Source organism: Haliotis rufescens, unplaced genomic scaffold, assembly GCF_023055435.1.
Source record: "Haliotis rufescens isolate VD_foot unplaced genomic scaffold, xgHalRufe1.0.p SCAF_3, whole genome shotgun sequence".
In the NCBI taxonomy this organism is placed as follows: domain Eukaryota; kingdom Metazoa; phylum Mollusca; class Gastropoda; order Lepetellida; family Haliotidae; genus Haliotis; species Haliotis rufescens.
The window spans coordinates 3,374,854-3,399,734 of NW_025964001.1; the positions used below are offsets into that span (position 1 = coordinate 3,374,854).

General features: G+C 38.9%; 1 protein-coding gene across 2 annotated transcripts in view; it reads left to right on the forward strand.

Moving 5' to 3' along the window:
• Window positions 1–5,430: 5,430 nt before the first annotated feature.
• The window catches only part of LOC124131891 (autophagy-related protein 2 homolog A-like), an 81,632-nt gene continuing 62,181 nt past the window's right edge, over window positions 5,431–24,881 (forward strand). For both annotated transcript variants that reach the window (XM_046495402.2, XM_046495403.2), the window contains exons 1-12: window positions 5,431–5,684; window positions 11,658–11,826; window positions 12,893–13,054; window positions 13,725–13,827; window positions 14,935–15,127; window positions 15,872–16,066; window positions 16,701–16,797; window positions 17,688–17,876; window positions 18,154–18,285; window positions 19,506–19,574; window positions 20,839–21,109; window positions 22,210–22,396. In XM_046495402.2, coding sequence (XP_046351358.1) covers window positions 5,517–5,684; window positions 11,658–11,826; window positions 12,893–13,054; window positions 13,725–13,827; window positions 14,935–15,127; window positions 15,872–16,066; window positions 16,701–16,797; window positions 17,688–17,876; window positions 18,154–18,285; window positions 19,506–19,574; window positions 20,839–21,109; window positions 22,210–22,396 — 1,935 coding nt within the window. In that variant the 5' untranslated portion in view covers window positions 5,431–5,516. The remainder of the gene's footprint in view (window positions 5,685–11,657; window positions 11,827–12,892; window positions 13,055–13,724; window positions 13,828–14,934; window positions 15,128–15,871; window positions 16,067–16,700; window positions 16,798–17,687; window positions 17,877–18,153; window positions 18,286–19,505; window positions 19,575–20,838; window positions 21,110–22,209; window positions 22,397–24,881) is intronic.

The window sequence follows — 24,881 nt, forward strand, 5'->3', positions numbered from 1 at the left end:
GGTTGACGGTGTGTCAGCGTACCTCAATGATGTGGAACGTTCATATCAATCACTGGTTAGTCTGGTCTATAGTCGATTATTTACAGGTCTCATTCGTGCAGTTGGAAAAGTGATGAAAGCGACAATAAACAACACAGAATCCTGTAACCTGTAGGTGTAGTTCCAAGTAGCCCAAACGCGGGCTGGTTCTCTCTGAGACGATAAATAGCATCAGGTGCAAACTTTTGTAAGAATCCACTACGCGCATTCATACAGTTTACACATCGGTTTTTCGATCTATACCTCAATGAACCGAAAATAATCCACAGTTAATCCTTAAATTAAATTGTGTATATGAGTTGTTAATAATGGGATTCAATGCAGATAGCCATGCTCGTTAATTCTCTCAAAATTTCCTCGCACTTTAGACATTATTTCCATAGAAACCGCTGTACCAATGAAGCTGTACTTCCTGTTCACTTGATGACATCTGAAATTGTTCATTTGGCAGCCATATTGAAAAAAGCAATTTGGTACTGAACGTAATGAAATTTGGTAATTGTTTAGTTTATTGTGGGATTCAAGGCACAGTTTGTTTTTTCTTTAGAAAAATACATTTTTTAACCTGTTCTGACCATGCAATTGCGTTCTCTCAAAATACATGTTCATTTCTGTAAATATGATTAACTTCTTCCATGAAATTGACCGAGAGCTGAACTTGGCATGTGTGTTTCTCCGTATGATGACATTTCTTGTTCAAATCATTACATTTTTTATATTTTTACCTTACTATTTATGCAGAAAGTACTTGAATATCAATGCTCGCAGCAACTTCCACCAAGAAAATGATAAACGATAAAAGCCAGCTGTTCAATTGGTTCATTCACGAGGGGATATTCATTTCAATGAGGCAGGTGGCAAGATCAAAGGCGCTGGTGGTGTATTGTTAATCGACAATGAACACTTATTCGACACGAAATACAACCGGTGGGGATTATAACATCTAAGCACGCGAGCATAAACCCATGTGCATGAGTGAGTAAATATTGTTTAATCCCCAGGGATTCTGAGACAGGTTCCCGGTGGCCCATGCTTACCGACTATTCATGTTTGACCCAGAATCTGTTCCATAAAAAAACCCTTAGCTCTGCGATAAATGAGTAAGTATTTGTTGAAAGACAGGATATGGACCCATTCGCCTAGTATCTTCGTTTCGGAAATGACGTCACCAGCCCCAACACTCCTACCCTAACACAGCACAGAATTACTCTCGTTCATGAGTACTATATATTTTCAGCGTCGTCCCATTTCGAATTGGGCACAGTATGGTAACGAATGGATCTTGCAAAAGAGGTGATGTGAGTTGAAATGGGGTTTAACGTCGCGTCCAAGATTATTGCACTTATATAGCGACGTGCATGTACGTGTGTGTGTTTGTGTGTACTAGTCCGGACTGATGCCGATTTATAGTGCTAGCACACTGAGATACCATGCCGCAGTTTAACATGAATACCCCACTCAGACACCGTATACTGACTCCGAGCCGACCAGTCCTTGTTTTAGCCCCTTCATGCCGAGCGCCAGACAGGGTAACAACAAGTACCATCTTTTAACGTCTTTTGGTATGATGCGGTCGGGGATCGAACCTTGGACCTTCCGCTCTCCGGGCGGACGCTCTACCACTAGACCACGGAGGCGGTCTCTGGCAAAGGAAAATATACACCCATGTTTGATGGTGACTAAAAATGAAACAAACAAGAAAAGGTTATTGATGGTGATATACGGGTATGCCTCAAGATCTGGGTATCTCAGTTTTTTGGGCCTGTGTCCAGTGTCTCGCCGACTGTTTTCAGCCTAGTAACGTTTTGATAACTTTTGTAATTTTTTGGTTAAAACTAATTTTCAAGTGTATACTTTCCTTTGCCTGGGAGTTTGTATATATTAATATCCTGGATTACCGATGGTGTGTTAAAGAATGAACGTTACCAAAGTCTTTGCACTTACATTACTTACAGAGACCTGGCTGCGTGGCATCGTGCACCGACAGCGTTGGTAGTTGCTCAGGAAGACCCCGCCGCCTTCCGGCCCACACTCCACCCACGGACCGCCTTTATACACGTGGATTACTGTTGACTGCGGCGTTAAATAACATTCACTCACTCAGGGAAGAGTCACCGGAATAAACACCGACAAGAAACAGTCAAGGTGATCTCTTGTTTATGCGACTTTTCGAAGGGTCAGTTTCCATTACTCGCGATGGAATTCAATTAGAGCATTTCAGACCTGTCTTTTAACATTGCATGCCCTTTTTAAACCGCCGTCATATATTTGGAATATTGCTGAGTGCATTGCTGAGTGCGGCGTGTCGAATAAATGCAAACACACTTTAAGAAAGACATACGTAGTTATGTATATTTGTAGTTATTCTGTTTTTTTCATTTTGAAAAAAAACACGGGACAGTAAAGAAGTCATGCGAAGTCATTTACTGTGCACTTCAGGGTGTAGTTGGATTTAAAAGTCTACATTTTCAAGGGCCACCCTGACTGTTCAACTAGCTCAAACTATTTTTGGAACGCCAACACTATTCCAATCATTTGACAGAGATCTGTAATCGAGATATGGCAAACCAGTGATTGATATTATGAGCAACAATCCACGCTGTCGGGGCACACTGACATGCAATCAGCTTATCACAAATCGAGCCTGACCACCCGATCCTGGAGTCTACAAGCACGTGTTGCTCGGGACTATAGTTCTAACCCGTAATCCCCACCGGGATCCACCATGAGTAAGTGAGTGAGTATAGTTTTACGCCGCTTTTAGCGAACGCTTTAACCACTAGGCTACCCCACCGTCCCTATCCACTATGACAAAACACAATGTATGACGTGAGGATATATGTAATTAAAACAGTCAGATCAGTCAGTTTATCACAAGAGCACATCCACAGCTCACAGATCAGCTACAGTCGCAATGTATCGTCGAATGGCTGGGTGGAGAAAGGTTTCTGTTCAGTTTCTGCTGCGCCTCTGTGACCAAGCTGTTAAAAACCCTACAGTAGGTCTCCGCATTGTTTAACAACACACTTCGAATGGATGCAGTGTTCCTTTGTGGAATTCTTATTGTCGAGCTGTCCATGAAATAGCACCTGTGGTGTACCCCGCCTAGATGTAACATACTTCACCTCCCCCATCCCTGCCATGTTCACGAGAGAGATGTCAAGGAGACCGCACCACATTTCCTTATATACAACAATATCATTACGACCCTATTACTTTGTGATTTCCCAACCTAAATGAGTAAACTCAATAAAGTTTCTGTTAACTTCTTGTCTTCACTCAGTATAATACTACGGTTATAACGACCTCAAAAGGACCACTAACTTTAGTTTGTTATAACCGTAGTTCGTTATAAGCATATATACAGCTTCACTTTTGCAAATAGTCGGGACATAAAAATCAGTTCGTTATATACGTCAGTTCGTTATAAGCGTGTTCGCTATAAACGTATTTTACTGTACTTAACTCCTTTGCTTTTAAAAAAAAAAAAATATTTTAACAACAAAGCAATTTATTTAAAATCGTTAGGTATGATTTTAAAACTCCTTGTCTTTATTGAAATATTAATTGGCTTATTCAAACTCAAATTCTGTCAAACAGTGTGCGCATCGTGTGGATTAAGGGTATGGGTTTAATGGGCCTTACCTGTCTTTCAAAACAGTGGACTAATCCATTCAGCTTCTAAGGGTATTCTCAGACGTTTGTTTTAAGTCAGCTCCACTTTGCTGTACACCAAATGTAAGTAGGACAAATGGGTATGACCCAACTGATGGCTGTACCACCTGTTCGTGCACACGGTGGCTCCCCATTTGTCAGAGAGGTTATCTCCCAAAACCCCTACATCCCATTTCCCCTACAATTAGTTAAAACAACACGCGGCATTTACCTGTCTGGCATTATGAACTCACCTAAAGGAGAGATTAAGGTCTGGAGTAGAGGTAGTAGAAATGAAAGGGGTAGAGCTTTAGGGGATTAGGGGACTTAAAGGAAAGTTTTTAAAAAAAAAGAATTAATGTAAATGTAATGAAAGATGCCTGTTTTGTTATAATGTATTATGAATTTTGAAAAATGAACATTTTATTATAATGTTTTATGAATTTTGAAAAATGAACATTTTATTATAATGTATTATGAATTTTGAATAATATCGTAATTAAATATTTATCTCAATCTATTCGTGTTTCTTGGGTTGTTCCATTATATGAAATAGGTAACAGACTAGGGATTAGCAGTGCCATGGACGGTGAACTTTGTTGTCTTAAGCTGTAGGGGAAATGGGATGTAGGGGTTTTGGGAGGTTACCGTCAGAGACCCCACTAGACCCCACACCCCACAGCTTACAATCACATAGGTCACGGTTGAGTGGATTACTAATCCACAGGCTGACACCTTTCCAATGCAACAGACCATGTAGAAGACTAAACACAAAAAATACAATTACATAAAAACAATTGCTTTATTTTCATGACATATAGTTACATCCTCAAATTGTGTATATCAACAGAGCATGTTCTCTATTTTCATTCATTTTCATTCATGATGTTTACAACATGCTCTAAAAGCAAAGAGTCTTTTAACAAAATAGTACAAAATGTACGCTTGTCAGAGTTGTCGGTATTCCCATCTCGTGGAAGCCTTGGTGGCTGAGTGGGTTAAACAGGTTTAAAAAATATTTTTAAATGACAGTTATATCACAACAGCCCTTCCAATGATAGTATGCTTTGTACTTACCATGTTCATCAACAGTGCGTGCGTGCGTGCGTGTTGTCAAACGAAATTAACGAATCCACGTTAAATTAAAAGTGCAGGACCATATTTAAAAAGGAGACAATCTGTGGCATATATTACTTGGCGCTGTGCAAATAGATCCGGCACAGGAACGGATCCGTGATTTTGAAAATGGAGAGTGCACAACCAGAAATTGCTTAGAGAAAAATACATAAGATAAATACAGCTAGGATAACATGTAGGCGATCTTTCCTCTGTGGTTTTCTCTCGTTTATTCAAACTTTCGAGCTTTCTATTCATTCTTTTTCTGTCGTTTTGGCGATTTGAGTATTGACTTTCCTTTTCATCCCAAAACACATTAAAATGTCATCACAATGTCCTAGTTGAAAAGCAGTTTTTTTTCTGAATATTGGCCTATATGTCATGTCATTATAATCAATATTAAATTTCAGTTACCATTAAATGTATATAATCCCAGTGTAATTTTCCTTTGAATTTATAACGAATAAATTTGCTGAGAAAAAAAATAATTTCAAGGCAGTAAAAACTGGATACAATGTTGAAGATACGTTCTGAATTTTAAATTTCGCGCTCAGCATACTCGCGTGTGGTCGACAATCTAAAAAGTTATCTCCCTTAGAAAGACTCGCGCTAGTACCGTTACAAGGAAAATGGCGTAGTTTTGTTTTGGTTCGTGAGACTGTACTTTGTTTTCATCATAACTGTACAGCGCTTGCCAGGGAATCAAGATGCCTTGGTACAAATTAATTCCCGAGTCTTGGAAAAAGAGAGCATGTAGATATCTTCTCCAAAGATATGTTGGCCATTTCTTGAAAGAAAAGCTGTCTTTGGATCAGCTGAGCGTTGATTTGTACAGTGGAAAAGGTGTCATCAAAGAGCTAAATTTAGATGTCGAGGTAAGATAATGAGAAAACTATCAAGGGCAGTTTTGCTTATTTTATGTCAAGTCATATCACATTTTTTGTCACTCGTACAACCAATGTAGATGACAGTAATCACAAGAATCGTCCCACACCGTACTCGACCTTTAGCTTCGTTTGTTTACTTTTGTGTCATGGCTCTTGCGGAGAACTGTATAATATATTCTCTTTGTTTCCACGATTATTCGCCAAACACGAGTTTTGTACTCAACGTGATTATAATTAATCATCATTCGAAAATGTGATTTATGTTCTTGTTTCAAAGTTATGCAGTGTCAGGAAGATAAGAAAATAGTGTTATGGCACAGATACTGACATATTGTCAATATGTCATGATTTTTTTGTTGATAGACATGGTAAATAATGTAATTATCAATACCAAGTTGATAGATGGAATATATACTGTTATTTTCATATAAGAAAAGCAGCATATGTCTTAATTTTGTCTTGTATTTTGGTTGCCTCTTGCCAGCAGTTATGTCCATACTGTTAATTGCATAAATTCACACTTCGTCAAATTTAGATTGGTTTATATAACTGTTTATGTTCAATATACTTTTTACGTGTAAAGGGGTAAAAATGATAAATATATGAAAGCAGACAAGCTGGTTGATATCTCGATATAAATGCTAAGTGTATTTTAATTTGCATAAAGGCCAGTATACATCATTGCATGGTATATGAAGAGATTTATGAGGATGTATATGAACCTAAGTGCAATAGGTTTGTCATAAGTGACCATGCTGACACAGATGACTGATTTTGTGAACAAAGAAAACTCAGAAATCCCTAAAGAACTGTTCTGCTGAGTAATGTGGACAGTTTGTTTTATGTGCTTACCTTTCATCATGTTCATCAGATGCTATTTCATAAATAATTATATATGAATACATGGCAAGTAAACATGTGAAATACTTTATTCATTTTGTTTGTGGCTTAAATTAATTTATACAATTCACCAGAGCGATTTATTGTGCCTTCTAATATATACATCTACATGCTATTCCGTGTCATTATGTAAATAGAGAATAATTGAGTAATGTAATATGAAGATGATCTTACAAAGATGTCTTCTTTCACAAACTCTCACTATGACTAACCAGCTGACTGTACAAGGTGTATGTCAGTCTGACCCAGTCATGCTAGAGTCATGAATCTCTAGTGTCATCAGAACTACTTTCTTAATGTTCATTGCTGTCATGGACAATTGATATACTGATAATGCTGATGGAAAACTACAACATGCAGTCGTAAATGTATAGGACTTTGGCATGTTGGTTTAATCCCCGAAGAGAGGCACAATTCCCTATGCTTCTAACAATAGCAGATTTGGAACAGGGATTATGTGGTCTCGGAACAATGTGTCACATGCATGATCTGGCTGATTGTGTCATGCACTTACTACATGGCTAGTTGTTTATACTATCAACCACTGGTTTATCTGGAAGTTTTGACATTCACTAAGTAAACACAATGTCGTAACAAAGTTATAATACTGCTGGATTTAAGACATTCATTCACTCACTCACTCACTCACACTCATTTCATAATTAAGTCTTTTGGACTAACAATTCTTTTGGAGAAACAATGGTGTCTGTTTTGACAGAAGGGCATGTGTGAACAACAATCCAATCTTTCCGAGGCAAGGGAGTTAACTGACTTTAAAAGTCCAGTTTCCACCCTTGCTGAACTAGGCTGGAATTCCTGGGCTCTATCATAGCGCCACCAGTGGCTATTACGAGTTATGTCCCTTCTGAGCCTCTCCTTTGGACCAATCAGATTCCACCTCTTGTATCACTTGCATTTGCTTGAAACAAAACAGTGGCGCCTAGTCAAGAAGATCTGATTGATTATCAAGGTCAATGTCGCGCAATGCATGAGCACCTTGATTAAAAATATGAAAAGATTTGGAAAATATCTGTTGACAACAAGTTGGCGGTGCACATGATTTGCAAATCCTGCAATCGACCGAAATTTACAGGACAGTTTGCAAACCGGATTTTGATTTCGATGAACGATTTTGATTGGACTATGCATAGACTCGTTAGTCCAGCCAAAATGTAACTCCATAATACCAGCCTAGTTCGGCAAGGGTTGAAACTGGACTTTTTTAGTCAGTTAACTCCCTTGCCTTGGGAAGATGCAACAATGCAGGCCTTAATTACTGAGTGTTTTGACTAACAAAGAAATTCTCATTTATTATGATATGCTATTTCATGCATGTTTTATAAAAGGGCTTGCTTGATTTTCAACTGAATTTCTTTTGGAAACTATTTTGACGAAGTAACATATGTAAGACATTGAATGAATGTCTTGATGAAAGCAATGAAATGTGTAAAAACTATTAACTTGTTTAACATGTTTAGCCATAAATACACTGAACCCTTTTTATATACGAAATAGTGTAATCATGGCCATATCAGGACTAACTGGCGTACTTCATCACATGGCTTTACAACAATGAATGTTAATATGTAGAGACATTCCCTATTAGAAAACAGAACACAAACTAAAGTATTACACAGCATTACTGATGTAGATTTACTAGAAATGCTCATCAGACATTAAAGATATTGCTTTGTTGAACATGCCAGTGTTAAGAATACAAACCAAACAAATCATCATAATGGGACATGAAATATTGTTAAAAACATTATATATAATGTCTGTGACCTTAGCCTCTGGTTTGAAGCCTGGTTCAGTTAATATTAGTCTATTTACTATTATAATGTACAGAAAATGTTATCAGAGCCAGGTTTTAGCTAGTAAAGTCAAAAGTTTTGTCATGGACTTGCACACATTTATTGTTGTGTGCATGGAATTTGATTGAAATAATTATGTGTGCGTCAAGAGGTTGCAAATTGATCTCCGATCACCCGCTCCTTCCTTTTATACCTATATGGATTCAGGTATACCAGGATACTTTGTGTCTGCCAGTAGCTAAGTGTAAAGGCATCATTCCAAAATTTAATGGATCATCCATCACAAAATGCCCACTTCAAGAAGTAGTTACGTTTGAGAGTGTGCTCCCTGCCGTATGCACTTAAGTAATGAACATTGCTGGTATGGCTAAGTAGCAGTCTGTGTTGGAAGCAGCTGTTGCTAATAGTTTCTATGCTGTTTATAAGAGATTTATGACATTAGTACTCTCCAGGTAATACTATACTGTCACATGTCCATGTTGTAAAGCAGGTGACAGATTGAAAGCCATGATGATAGTAATTTCCCTCAAATGGTTTGGTCTCCAATAATGGCCCATCTCCATCCCTGTTCTGTTGGCTTTTGAATTACTATAAATGTATCTATCAGTCACCCATCCTTATTGCTGTATTGAATCATTACACCTGCATTTCATATACCTGTATGTAAACATGCAACAATAGCGATTAGCCCTGAGAAGATGCGGGTTAGAATTGGTCCTCAGCAACCCATGCATGTCGTAAGAGGTGACTAGAGGGATTGGGAGATCAGGCTTATGGACTTGGTTGATGCATGTCATCGTTTCCCAATTGCGTAGATTGATGCTCATGATGTCAGTGGTTGTCTGGTCCAGATTCAATATTTTTCAGGTCTCTGTCATATTGCTGTAATATTGCTGAGTGTGGCGTTAAAGAGCAAACAAACAAACAATAGTGATTGACATGATTAGGGTTATTAAGGGTGTCCTCTGATCTGTACAGGGTATTTAACTTTTTCTGAGGTACATTTTTGAAAAAGCTATAAAGCTCAATCTAACTTTTAATTGAAAAAAGGGTTAGTGTGCATTCTGCTGAGCTAGGAACAATTATTAACTACTGCCTCAAATTCCTACTTTACTGTAGAGGCATGTAGGGAAATCACTTACAGATTTTAAGTAGAATTAATCACAGCTTCCTTTCCTTACTATTTTGCCACATGTGGATAATATGTCCACACCAGTTAGAAGACATAGTTTCTGAATGTTAGTGTGCTTATTTTTTAGCAAATGGATTAAAACATGTACATATACATACTGTACTTCCCTCAATTTCTAATATGCAGCAACATTACATGTTGTCATGCAGTGTTATGACATCACAAAACAAGGTTACAATACAGTGACATCATAATTTAAAGAACATTGCAGCGCTACTTTCTTTCACTTTTACTGTAAGCAAAATGGGAATGAAATCACATATTGTTTGATGTATGACACCCAATCTTTGACGATTACTTTGATTCTATGGTTCTTGCCTGTATTGCTTCATTTTGGCAAAACATTGTCTTAGAATATGTTGTTATGCCGATAGATAACAGTTTGAGTGGACACAAGTACATACCAGTGAATAGTGTTAAGACACACTGCCAAGGTTGTTATTTGGAATGCTAGTTGAAGTTTTCAACTCATCTTCTCACTTATCACATCTTCCTGAGGCAAGGGTGTAAACTGACTTGAAAAGTCCAGTATCCAACCTTGCTAAACAAGGCTGGAATTTCTGGGCTCGATCGTAGCGCCACCAGTGGCTATTATGAGTTCTGTCCCTCCTATTGATCAATCAGATTTCACCTCTCATATCACTTGCATTTGCATCAAACAAAATTGCGGCGTCCAGTCAAGATGATCTGATTGATAATCAAGTTCTTTATTGTAATTAAACTGGTCTTACTTTGTGAAGTGCATCAAATCACATTAGACTCTATATATGTTGACGATAAATTGACAGTACACCTACTTTGCAAATCCTGCAATCGACCGAAGTCTGCACGGCAGTTTACGAATGTCGATTTTGATTAGACTATGCATAGACTTATTAGTCACAATATAATATAAGCCACAATATAACTACATAATTCCAGCCCTTTTCGGCAAGGGTGGAAACTGGACTTTTATTGTCAGTTAACTCCATTGCCTCGGAAAGATGCACTTATCATGGCTTTGTTTGGTTGTGTATATTTTATCCATAAAACACACGTTTGTAAAATAATGTGAACATTGGCACCCAGCTTGTGTGTGTCACACTCAGTTTATCCTACCTCCATGAGAATAAATCACTTATACCCCGCTTCAAAGCAAAAAGCTGCAAGCTTTATCCGAGTCAATAAAAGTCACGTGACATAGCACAAGTTAACCTCAGCTCAATCGAACAATTTTGAATTTGTTTCAATTTTTTCACAATAGCAGATTAAAACATGTCGGTAAGATAAATTGATTGTAGCAGTATCACTCAGGGTACATGGGGTTTTATGCATCCCTCCTTAGGTTTTATATCTCTCGCCTCCTGTTACAACCTATATTATTTTAAGGTAAGCAAAGACAAGGTAATAGCGATGTCTCATGGTACTTAAATGTATGTATAAATAATGACAGTTGACATGATTGAGGTGAAAAGTGTTTGCTGACAATGCTGTTTTTTATGCAATCTCATTAAAATCAGATCTTAGTTCTCGCTATCGCTAAACAAAGATCTGAGGACATCCCATTACAGGTTACGTCAGAATGATCTTTCATCCAACCAATCAGAGCGTCGCTTACCAGATCATGAAAGTGACAGTCGGAATGTTTTTTCTAATCATGCAACCACGATATATTTAACACGGGGTATTCCGAACGACAGTAACGGGTGTTATGATTATATCCATACAATCTAGGCCATCTATAAGCCATTCCAGAATGTTCTTATCAGTTTTAAAATTTTTAGTCGAGAATACGTCAAAATATGTTTCGAAGCTTAGTCGCCAGTTTGAAACTAGTGTCGTAAAGCTCGAGAAAGCTGCCATCTGATTGGCCAATGTTGATTTCTTGTCAGTCATTTCATTGGTCGGTCAAACGTCGTTCTGGCGTGACCCGTAATGGGATGTCCTCAGATCTTTGTTTAGCGGTAGCGAAAACTAAGATCTGATTTTAATGAGATTGCTTTTTATGGGAACTTTAGCATGTCCAGTTATTTTTAGTAATAATCATGATAATTATTTGTGTTTTCTTTATGACAGGCTCTCAATGAGGCATTGGAGAGTGTTAACATCCCCCTTGAGATCGTGGATGGTTTCATCGGCAGTATCTCCGTCTCCATCCCATGGACCTCGCTGCTGACGGACAGCACAACAGTAGAGGTCACTGGCCTCGAGCTGACAATACAACCCAAACAATGGGATGACAGTGGTAGATACCTTGCTTATTGAGAGTTTTATTGGTTACTGTTCTGATGCCAGCTGCTCAAACTTACCATATTTCCTCTATTAGATGTAGGGCCTCCAATACACACCAGCCTCTAATTGATGCCAGTCATCGTTTGATGAAATTAATGATCCCTATCATATTAACTTGCGTCATGTAATGATGCCGCCCTTGTACTTCCAGCATCTTTCATTTCTGATATAATTGCTTGTGCTTGTCCATTCATACTGAGTCAGATTTACACTGGAAGCTACCATCGCCACCATGGCTCAAAGCTTTTCTCTGTAGATTTAAAGCCGCAAGGTGTGAAGCCAAAAGAGGACACTTGGTTCATTAATGTCAATTTTACTTTTAACTTGTTTAAAGAAGAGTAACTCACAAAAGAATTACAATTGGATTCTCCCTCCTTGCCCCGTCAGTTTTAAAAAAAGTCATAAGAAACAAGATTGTATTTTTAAGTTGCTGAAACAATGTTTAAAGAATCAGATGGTCCAGTCCTGTCCAGTTGGCCCATTACCAGTCAGTGATAATTTAAGTCCTGGCTTCTAGTTGTCCATCTCTAACAACTATCAGCACTAATTTACTGTCAAGTTTGGCTTCCACTTGTCCATTGCTAATCACCTATCAGCGCCAATCATCTGTTGGCTTCTCTTGTTAAGTTTCCGCCTTTATTATGTTACCACTTTTGTTGTTCTTACAGGTACATATATATATGTTCTTTTCCTCATAGCAATTATTCACCTGATGAGTAAGTATATACCCCAAAACGTTGTGTTCCTCATAGTAAAGAAGTTGACATCCATAAATTCTCTTCCTTAAATAATATGAGTCACCAAGTGGAAATTTCCGTCGCCATGGCAACTAAAGTAGTTGCAACTTTGAGGCCTGTGAACCCAGTTTTGTTTCAGGTTAAGTCCTGTATTAATGCTTCTAGATGAGGATTTGGGTGTCAAAGTCTGGCCCAGATTCAGTTGGTTACATTTTGCCATAATAACATTAAGATATTGGTGAGTATGTCAACCCTCACTGGTTCACTGTCATGTGTTTGTAGGAGACAGTCTGGACACCCTCTCCATGTTGAACAGCATGCACATGACATCCAGCATGCAGCTGGCGCAGGAAGTCCTCAAATCTGAGAAACTCACAGAAGAAGCAGCCGAAGAAACCACAGGCTTCGAGGGAGTCCAGATGTTTGCCCAGACCATTGATGCAGGTTAGTAGACTTTTCTGGAGGGTCAGGGTGAAAACTGGTCCCCATGTGTCCCCCTTTGCTGTTCCTAATTACCGGGTAAGAAGCAATTGAAGATTTGTTGGTCAGGCTCATCTTCCTTAGGTAAGGGAGTTAACCGACTGTAAAAGTCCAGTTTCCACCCTTGCCGAACTTGGCTGGAAATTCTTGGCTCGATCGTAGCGCCACCAGTGGTTATTACGAGTTATATCCCTTCTATGTCCCTCCTATTGACCAATCAGATTCCACCTCTCATATCGCTTGCATTTACTTTAAACGAAATGGTAGTGCCCAGTCAAGATGATCTGATCGATAATCAAGATCTATATTGTCATAATACGGGCCTTACTTTGCAACGTGCATCAAAACATGTGCATGACGAACCAGAACCACAGCAGTTGACGAACCAGATGTTCATTTCGCTACGCAATTTTGATTGGACTATGCATTGGACACATTAATCCAATCCATAATTCAAGTGTAGTTTCAGCAAGGGAGGAAACTGGACTTTTTACAGTCAGTTAACTCCTTTGCCTCGGGAGAATGTGTCAGGCTTGGCGACTCGGGTAATATTATTGATGGCTGATTGAGAATCTCATGCTACAAACTGCTAATTACGATCTTTGTTGTTCATGTAGATGATTTGATGTTCCAGTTCTGTCCAGGATAAAGATGTCCTTTGTAGACACCACGATCAGACTGGAGCATCTTCACAAGGGGGCAGACCGAGGTGTGGCCCTGGAGCTCAAGGTTGAAAGGTATGCTGTATTTAGTTCATGAAAACCAGAGATATGTTTCCAACCATCCAGCCTTTACACTACATGATCCTAGCTATAACTGAATGTATGGCTACTCATGATATGAACACATCACATTCTGGTCATTGTCAATACTTCAGGGGTGTGTGGACACTACATTCCTCAATCACTCGTGAGACATATAGCTGCTTTGTGGTGCAAAAATGATGCATGTAATTTTTTAAAGCTAATATACTTGATACAGTTGACACACAGAAGTCAAAAGAAGCCCTACTCTCTGTATGAACTTTGGGTGAATGCTACAGTTCACTGATGTTCTAATAATGTGTTGAGAAGATGGCAGCATGGCTATTGCATAGGAATGCTATGGCATAGGAAATATTGCTTATGCAGTCTGTGCCAAAAACTTTTGAGTCCACCTACCTAAACTTGGCTCCTAACATTATTTTTTTTACAATTTATATTATCATGTGTCTTTTGTTTGCTGAACTTACTGAACCGAACAGAATAATACTACAGTCAGGCTTAAATTGAAGACTGTTTATGTAATCTGAGGGCTCATTGTTCTGGGTACTTGCTGGTTTCCTCTCCTGAAACTATGCGGCTTGATTCATTGGGTTAAAATAACCACAAGGCATGTATTCATGGACAATGGACAAACGTAGTGTCTACAAATCCATGAAGTGTTGACAGTGAATTCTGGTATGAGATGATTATGCTACTTTATTAAATTCCCAGAAATACATCCTGGGTTCCATTCCACAAAACTATCGTAGAGCTAAGGTTATCGTAACTACCATACTTTAACACAGACTTACAACTGTCGTTGCGCTACGATCACCTTGTGGAATGGGGCCCTGTATGGCAGATCTAATATATGAAGGCCGATCAGAAGGTTACTGTCCTTGGCATGACTGTTGCATCAACTGTGGGAGTGTATGCTGGCCTTCATTTTGTCTCCCTCCACTGTTTACAGAATGGAATATTTTGTTATGTTAGATCTAACATATAAAGACCGATCAGAAGGTAACTGTCCTTGGCATGACTGTTGCATCAACTGTGGGAGTGTATGCTGGCCTTCATTTTGTCTTCCTCCACTGTTTACAGGATGGAATATTTTGATGACATTGCCACCGAGCAGGATGGTAGTCCTGTGGACAATCCTTTGGGAGGTTTGTCTGAGCCGGCTGGTATTGCTCACAAGAACATCCATGTGATGGGGGTGTCGCTGTTCTTTGATGAGTTCTTCAGAGATCCGAGCCAGCACCAAGGACCTGATTCCCCGGAGCTGTCACCAAGAGTAAGTCAAGGCATGAGTGGTGTGAGCCCTTAGTCAGCAAAATCACAAAATTCAATAAAGAGCAATTTTACCATGAAGTTGGAAAACACTTGATTCAAAGATTTCAAGCAATGATAACTGGTTTGACAACTGCATCAACTGCAACTGCTAGTGCAACATCAATGGTCTGAGGACATCCCATCACATGTCACATCAGAATAACCTTTTGCAAACTGGACATGAGAAAATTCAGGAATGTCTAATAAATGTCTGAAAATGGACTATGGAAAGTTTTTTTCAGTTCAATATTTATCCCTTTGAAGTGAGAAATAATCAGTTTCTAGCACTGGAATCAGTCATACAACTCGTAACTGTTGTTAGGAATGCCCAGTAATCTCCTTTTCAAGGTTGCATGATTAAATCTCATAAGCGATGCCCTCATTGGTTGGGTGAATTGTTGTTAAAAAAGACATGACCTGTCAAGGAATGTCCTGAAGATCTTTGGGGAGCAGTGGCTAGCACTAAGATCTGATTATAATGACAATGCAGCAGCATACAATCTATTCTTTATTGGAAAGCACTTCTTTTTTAACATTAGTATATATAGGTTATAAAATGCCATGTTGCAGTGGCTAGAATATGTACATAATTGTACAGAAAAATGTATTTTGGTACAATGTCATACTAACAAATGTTTAAAATATAATAAATCGCTTGACTTTCAATTGTTTATTTGGTAATTTTCAATATTATTTCATATTTCAGCTGTATGACTCAACAGCAAGTTCAATGTACAAGAGCACAGCCGAGAATTTGATCAACCAAAGCATCACCACACAGCCTAAGTCACTTGGAACCTGCCTTGTGTCTGGATCTCAGCCCATTCAGGTGGCAGTCTTCTCCGGCAGGCAGGAACTCAAGGCCAAACTCAAACAAGTGGACACACTGCCTGGACCAAAGGTAGGAGTACTGAAGAGAAGCATCTGTTATGTTCTGCATATACACAGAGACCTTGACAGCCAGGACTTCGTTAAGCAGGATTTCCTAATATTTCTGCTGAACAAATTACTCTGTACCATGATTTGTTAATCCTTCTGATTTCATGAGGAATGCTACCGTTATCATTAACAGGGTCTCACTGTAGCAGTATCAACTTTAGGGAACTGATCTCATTCTGGGGAAATTTTGGCTCCTCAGGATTAACAGGATCCCACTGTAGTAGTGTGGACTTCAGGAACTGATCACATTCTGGGAATATTTTAGCTCCTCGGGATTAACAGGATCCCACTGTAGTAGTGTGGACTTCAGGAACTGATCACAATCTGGAAATATTTTAGCTCCTCGGGATTAACAGGGTCCCACTGTAGTAGTGTGGACTTCAGGAACTGATCACATTCTGGGAATATTTTAGCTCCTCAGGATTAACAGGATCCCACTGTAGTAGTGTGGGCTTCAGGAACTGATCACAATCTGGGGAAATTTATAGCTATGTTTTTGCTGCATCATGTTTAATATAATGAACAGCCTTTTAATTCTCTTTAAACCATCTTGTGTCACATTAATTTTTCAGCTGAATTTCTGATTGTTATTTCAGCTTGAACTTGACTGTCAGCTTGGAGCATTCCATTTGCTATTATCACCCAGACAACTTCATGGGATTCTAGAGATATTCAGTGGTCTTGCCTCCCCAGGTGAGTGAAGATGATACTCTGGGATATTTGGTCCAACTCTGTGTGTCTAGTGTTATAGAGCATGTGTTCGCAGAGCGCAAGGTATGGGATTCGATCCCTGGCCACATCATACAAAAATTTAAAAATTTAAAAATGGTACTTGTTGCTTCCCTGCCTTGCTTTTGGCATTCCGGGGATAAAATGAGGACTGGTCAGCTTGGAATCAGTGTACTGTGCTGAGTGGAGTATCCATTTTAAATTGTGACATGGTCTCTCAGTGGGCTAGCATTATAAAAGTGGCATTAGTCATCACTAGTACAAGCCGATGCGTGCGCGCGCGCACGCACACACGCACGCATGCATAAGATATTGCTGAGTGCGGCGTTAAACAACAAACAAACAGACATAGATACTTGTCAAGTCATGCAGGTACACTCTGTCCGATGAACCTGAGCGAAGACATGTCTTTATCTTACACCAAGGCTGTCTGTGCAACTGTATTCAAACATTGTAATGAGATACATATTGTACTGTCTGTATCCTTGTAGCCTTATTGTCACAATCTCATTAAAATAAGATCTTTTACTCTGGTATGATATCTCTCAGAAGGTTTTACTAGGTGAAACCTGGATGAACTTTGACCTGGGTTCTTGATCTAATCAGATGTCAGCTTTTTTATACAATTCAACTTCATTTTCTTTACCACTTGATTCGGAAATTTTGATTTTAACACACAGAAACAGAAATATTCCTTTGATGGTACTCCTGTTGGACATGTTGCTGTCAGAAATAACAAGGTGTATAACATATCCATAGCATTATATGGCCCAGTCTTTATTATTTACATTCCGAACTGTCCTTGTGTATGTTTGTTGTTAACCTTGAGGTGGATGTCCCTGTGTATGTTTCAGCTAACAGTGATGATTCCAGTGGCAAGAAGCGGTCCAGTAAAGACAAGCCGATGAAGGCTGCCGACTTCCAGCGAGTGGAGTATGAGCTACAGCGCCATCTACAGACTGGGAGGATGGAGCACCACATGGCGCACATGTCCCCGCAAACTGCGATGTTCATGCAGGAAGACATCATGATGGAGTCTATAGGTCAGGGTCATGCAGTGATCTGTAATCACACAGGCAGTTGTCATTTAATGATACGATTTTCAACCCGTTTTACTCTCAATTAAAAGCCCATATTCACTTGTTTCTTCAAGCCAATATGGCAATGTGCCCATTTCTGTAACCTGTAAAATAGCTTGATCTGGACCATCCTTACGTTTGATACAAATCGAATTCCTCTTATTCCTTATGAAACACTATTGGTTTGAACTGTATGTGCACGTGGTTGAAAGCTTGTAGTTCACCCTGAGTGTTGATGCAGATGAGCTGAGAGATGAAGACCTGTACTTCTCCATGCATGGTGGGGTGCGAGATTCGGCGCAGTCTGAGATGGAGTCCTCCTTCTCCAGCAACTACAGTGGAAGCACCACCAAGACGGCCAGCACTGCCACATGTAAGCCTTTACCTGGTGTTTATACAGAGAGTGTGTCCAATTAACCCTAATAGATAAGGAGTGACAGTTCTCAACGGGACATAAAAGTACACTTGCCAGAACATTGAGCGAGGCGGAGGTACATGCAGCTAGACTTGTTCTGCTGTATGATGTGTATTTGTTGGACTAGGAGTACACATATAATGTTTGTGAAGTATCAACCAGGCAAGCTAGTTTGATAATGTTTTACTAATACTAGCCAGTGTCAGATTTGTTTGAGCCAGTCATTTTTTACTCGACCAAATATTTCAAGTTTCGACAGTCAGCTGCAGAATTAGTGACAAGGGACCATGACAAGCATGAGTGAGTGAGTGAGTGAGTGAGTGAGCGAGCGAGCGAGTATGGTTTTAGGATGCTTTTAGCAATATTCCAGAAATATCATGACAGGGACACCAGAAATGGGCTTCACACATTTTGCACTTCTGATGAATCAAACCTGGGTCTTCAGCGTGACGAGCGAACACTTTAACAACTACGCTACCTGACCGCCCCATTACAAATATGACAAATGTTTAGTACATCCCACATGTCAAAAATCAGACATTTCAAACCTATTCACCATTTAGCAGGAATTTCCTTAATGGTTTCGAACTTTCGTATTTGACAACTGAACAGCAATATTATATCTCACTAGTCGGACAACCTAGATTTAATTTTCAATAGCCACAGAAGAAGAAACATTTCCATGAGGTACTGAGCAGGCACTTGTTTCGCACACTGAGTTCATTATTGGCATATCATTGTACTACACATGATCCAGTGTCAACATCGATTAGTTCATGGCCTTAGATGTGCTCTGTATTAGAGATAAGTATATCTTGGTAGCCATGGTTACTGGAACCTATGTGTCTATTGGTGTTATTGCAATAAACACCTACAGAAACAAGGATAACAGTGTTTAGCTTTGTCTTGTTATGGCTGTCTCAAACAAACAAATATCATGGTTATTGAAAAAATACTGGTGTATGATGTATTCTGAAGTAGCATAAAAATATAATTTGGAGTTGGTTTTATGCTAAATTCTCCCTAAAACTCCCCTTTGCTAAACTGTGGTATTTGAATTAATGCTTGTACTGAGTTACCATCAGTTGATGAGAGCAGGAAGGAAAGCATTTTTGAACATTTGTTGATTTTAATATTTGAATCAGTTCTATGCTAGAGTGTCATTTGTTACTTTTCAGCATTCCCCAGAAGTGAATCTACAGATTACCGAAGACCAGCATCCTCATCAGCACCAAAGTCACCTAAAGGTACCAGCTGTTCACAGGGGAAACAATCAGGGGAGATAACTCCTCACTCCATGGGAGACAACTACTACTCCATACTATGACAAACTCCAAAAATTACACCAGCAATTTCTCTTTGATTCCTGAATCTAGTGATTACATGGGTATTCATTTGTGTAAAGAGTGTGTATCATATCACTGAAAATGACACTATGATATGACTCGTTTCAGCCTTTCGTGACATATATTTATGTGAAAGTAAGTTGACACTGTCACATCCACTATGCAGAATGAACTTCATGTTGGTTAATCCTAATCATCGGGGTGGTTGGGTAGCCCAGTGGGTAATCTATCTGCTTGTCATGCTGTAGACCCTGGTTCCATTCCCACGATGTCTACAATTTCAAAAGCCTATTCTTGGTTTTCTTTGCCTTGTCTAATACTGGAATATTGCGAAAAGCAGCATGAAAACTAACTCAACATCTATTTCCATACTGAGGAGGCCAAAGGCCTATAGTACATACCGTATTCAACGTAATAAGCGCCCCGCTCTAATAAGTGCCCACGGCTATGTTTGCTAATATACTGGCTAGTGAACAATTCCAATTAGCACCCCTTCTGATTGATAAATGTACACAAGACTATTTATTCGTGCATAATGCGTTTGTTATATGCACCCTTTATGGGCAATTAAATTCTGGAAAAATATATCTGTCGTATATAAACATTTCAGGTTGTCAGCATAAACCACGAAATTTATGATCTTTCAACTCTTGTTTTTCAACAAAATAATATTCTAATAAGAGCCCCCTATTTCTAATTTTGGGAGTGCCCTGGGCGCTTATTATGTCGAATACGGTAATACAATACATTCTGACGAGTAGAGTTTTGTTATTAAATAAGATTTCTCTTGTATATCAATGTATTATAAAAATAAATAGACAATTTGGGCAATAGTACAATCTTAGAGCTATTTAACCAAATCTAATAATTTAAAGATGCTAGGATGAACATGGTAATATTCTTTAAGATTCTTATTTCAATGGTATTTAAGTTACACTGCTGGCAGATTCTATCTTCTCTTTCAATATAGGTATATAATCCAATTTCCATAAAAAGATTGTGTGATGAACATCCGAACCTTGTTAAAGCAATACAAATTTCTTTGCATTGAAAACAGATAAGTTATGTTCCTTTAAAAAGTATGGTTTCAGAATTATGTAACAGAAACATTTGCTTGATAAAGAAACCTAACTCACTGTTCATTATCAACTCCCCCCATCTACAGATCACATACAGAAACTGTTGGACGACCCTTCAGCAGAACTGAGTAGATACCGCCTCAAACTGAGTTTTATCTCCATCAACCTCCTACACGAGAACCCCACCTCCACTCCTGGTGATCACTTCTCCCCCGAGGTGCCGGCCTCGGAGAAACTGAAGACTATCTCTGACACCTACTTCAATAAGGCAAAGTTAATTGCCTTCAGTGGAATGACGTCCTCACTGAAAGACCTGAGGGAGAAGTTCTCTACAGCACTGCCATATGATCATATTGGGTGAGTAGTTAGCATGTCTTTCGAGATGATTTTCAAATTGAAACGCAGAAGTTAACCCGCACTGTTTATGCAGACCTGAATTGTGAAATCAGTAAAAGACCACGCAAGATCAATGAAAATCAGACTATTTAATATTTTTAAGGCTTAAAACATTGAAAGAATTGGTTCTCAGGCAATGACTCTTGCAAACACGAGATGCGCAGTAAAGCAGTGCACATGTAAAGGGAAGCTACTGTGTGCTATAGTGGATCGCATTATATTTAAGTATTAGGATTTTTTTTTAAATTTTAAAATGGAAATAAAAACCAAACGTGCAGCGGACTTTATGATGATGCGGGCGGTGCCTGAGAACCAAGACTATTATTTTTTAGTCAAATGCATAGTTTTAGGTTTACTTTCAAAGAGACAATACAGTGGGTCAAATAAATGGCAGCAGCAAGTAGTAACAGGCCCTTGAATTAATGGAAGTGCACTTATGAATGTTCAGAACATTGTCACTTTTGAATGTCTTGAAGGAGGCCCTGTCTCCGGTCTTGTATCTAGAATAGTTTTGGAAGCTGGAAGAAATTCAGTGTTTCCAAATAGGTATTCAAACTATACTTAGATAAGTATAAGTAGATTGGATGAGGCCAAAAAGGCCTCACATCACCATGATCACCTGCTAGTTGCTTTCATATACAGTCAGCCATCTTGAAACTGTCCCATCCTCTAACTTCCAATCTGTCAAGCCTGCCATGTTCATGTAACAAGGGGCAGATAACTCTAACTGGATATAATTCCCATCTGGAAAGCTTTGTTGCTGTTGAATGCTGTTTGAATCCAAGCTTTATTTTATCAATGAGAACTGAATTTTTACTTGTCATCAACTCAATTTAGTAGTCTTGTGTTAGTAGACATGTATGAATTTCGAAGGCTGGGTGTGATCTTTGTGGTCTCTTATTATGAGGCCAGAGTCCTTGGATTCAGACTCTATTACAGGTTCAGAGATGTAGTTAATTTGAGTTGGTTTACAAGCCGACATGTTTCTTCATTATTGTTTCATGCCCCAGTTGCGTTCAGTTGTGAACATCTCACCATGATGTGCTGTATTCTGACTTCAGGATCCTGGGGAAGCCCCTGACTCTGGAGTGTGCCCAGAAGACGTCCCAGCATGTCCAGAGTCTGTCACTAGATGTCACCATCGGGATGTTCGAGGCCACCGAGTGTCTGTTTGACCGGCGCAACTTCACCTCCTCCATGATGGGCTTCAGTCTACCCATCGACAACAAGCTGCCGGAGTACAGCCAGGTAAGGCGTCAAACTTATACATTGTTGTCATTGGTGCATGATTCGTCCTGTTTGTTGTTTAACATAACATTTAGCAATATTCCAGCCATATGACGGCCGTCTGTAAATTATTAAGTCTGGACCAGACAATCCAGTGATTGATATGATCGATCCAGAGATCCATTGGGATACAATGTGATGCAATCATCCAAATCACCGAGCCTGACCATCTGATCTTACTCAGTATCTCCACAGGTAGATTTGCAGTGAATATCTGTTTTCTTCATTATCATTACTAGTACTAATCTTTGCACTTTTGATCTAGAAAATGCTCTCTCCCATGTTGGTTAAACTATGTTAAGTTTGACATTAGTTAAATCTGGCTTCCATGACAACCATATTGACAACACTCAATCTCATTAAAATCAGATCTTAGTTCCCACTATCGCTAAACAAAGATCTGAGGACATCGCATTACGGGTCACGTCAGGACGACCTTTCATCCGACTAATCAAAGCGTTGCTTACCAGATCGTGAAAGCGTAGTCTGAAATGGAAGTCGCCAGGTTGAAACGAGTGCCATGAAGTTTGAGAAAGCTGCCTTCTAATTGGCTGATGTCAACTTCTTGTAAGTTATTTCTGTAGTCAGTCAAAGTTCACAAAAGGTTGTTCTGACGTGACCCATAATAGGATGTCCTCAGATCTTTGTTTATCGGCAACGATAACCTTGATCTGATTTTAATGAGATTGGACAACACCATATCTTTATTAAGGTGGTACCATATATAGATAGTTAGCAGTGGGGTATGTGTGTGAATGTTTATTTTATCTTGTGAACTTATCAGGGATATTGAACATTGTGAGTTACAATACAGTCTCAATGTTGGGTCGGCGATATGAACAGCATGGCGGCCAGTTCCATTGATTACAATAGAGTTTGAGAGAAATTCAACTTTTAAAAAATGGACTGACACACATAAGAAGGCCCTAAAACATCTTTCTGCTGGAAAGGATGTTTCATGTCCATTAATACTTGTGGTGACTTTGGTTTCTAGGCAATACGAATTACAGTAGAACACGGATATAACGAACAAACAGATACAACGAACTGTTAAAAAAATCCCTGATTTATCTCCTATATATTATCATATTTGATGCACGTACATAACAAACTCTCTAGGGCGAACTAACGTATATAGCGAACTGATATCTGATCCCCGACAAGCCCAAATCAGCGGTGAATCAACACAATCACTGGTAACGATTCAACCTTGTTAAACTTGCATTATGTTAATCTTACCTGTCCATGTGATTGGAATAATCCCGTCTGTTAAACAAACCATTGCTAATACAAGTCAATGCAGCAATTACAGTGTTGCCTCGCTATTGTGGTCTTAAATATAGCGCTTACTCGGTTATAACTTGGTTAAGTTTTCCAATGACACGATGTCTTCCCCATTTCAAAAAACATTATTAGCTAATCATTCAATAATGTTTACATTATTTTCGGTGAAATCGTGCAGGAAGTGATCGGGAGATCGCACAACTCATCGTTATTTACAGCAACTGCGGTCAGTTTACTGCTTTTGACGCCTTGAAACGAACTTTAGTTGAAAGAGAATGGCTACTTATATCACAAAAACGTGTAAACGAACAACATATATAATGAACTGATTTCTCCGGTCCCTTTAGTTAGTTATATCCATGTTCTATTGTACCTCACTTATCCATTTTCTTTTTCCTTATCTCAACGTTTGATTGGTCGGTAAAATGTTAATGAAAATCAAGCGTAGGCAATTTTTGATCTTTAAGATTTTTAAAACCTCACAAATGGATCCAGGGGTTGGAGTAAGTTTACTGAAATGCAAGCCCTGGCGATACAGAGGATGGGACTTAACAACAACCTCCTGATCAGTAATCACGCACTCTAACCACTACACCACAGAACTGGTTGAAGGTGTGTTTTTTTAATGCTGGCTCGATATATTTTATGAGTGTTTCTTTGGACTGACATAACACACTTTTAAACATAGTATTAAACAAATATTAATAAGTGTTGATGGTTAATACACACACAGCACTATAAATGACCAGTCCCTAACAATATTTGATGATACCTTACACATGTTACACACCAACTATTGTAAAACCTGTGTTCCTGGCAAGGCACATGTATAACATGTGTCACCTTGTTACTGCAGGTACTTTGATGAGTGAGTTAGTAACTACTGAGATAAATTTGCTATGTGCTGAAAATTGTGAGGTAACAAGTGAACATGTTAGACTTAGGTTTCAAATCAATGATTAATTACTTCATAATCATAATTCCTAACATATTGTTTTACCATGACAATTTTAATAATTTGGTGCTAGTAATGAGTGATAGGCACCAGGTGAAATGTTTCTCAAAATGTCCTCCGTTGATATGTTATCAAGTCAGCCCTATAAATGTTTTATTGTCAAAACTGTTGAAAGCAGCGTTAAAAAACCAACTCACTTTATTGCTG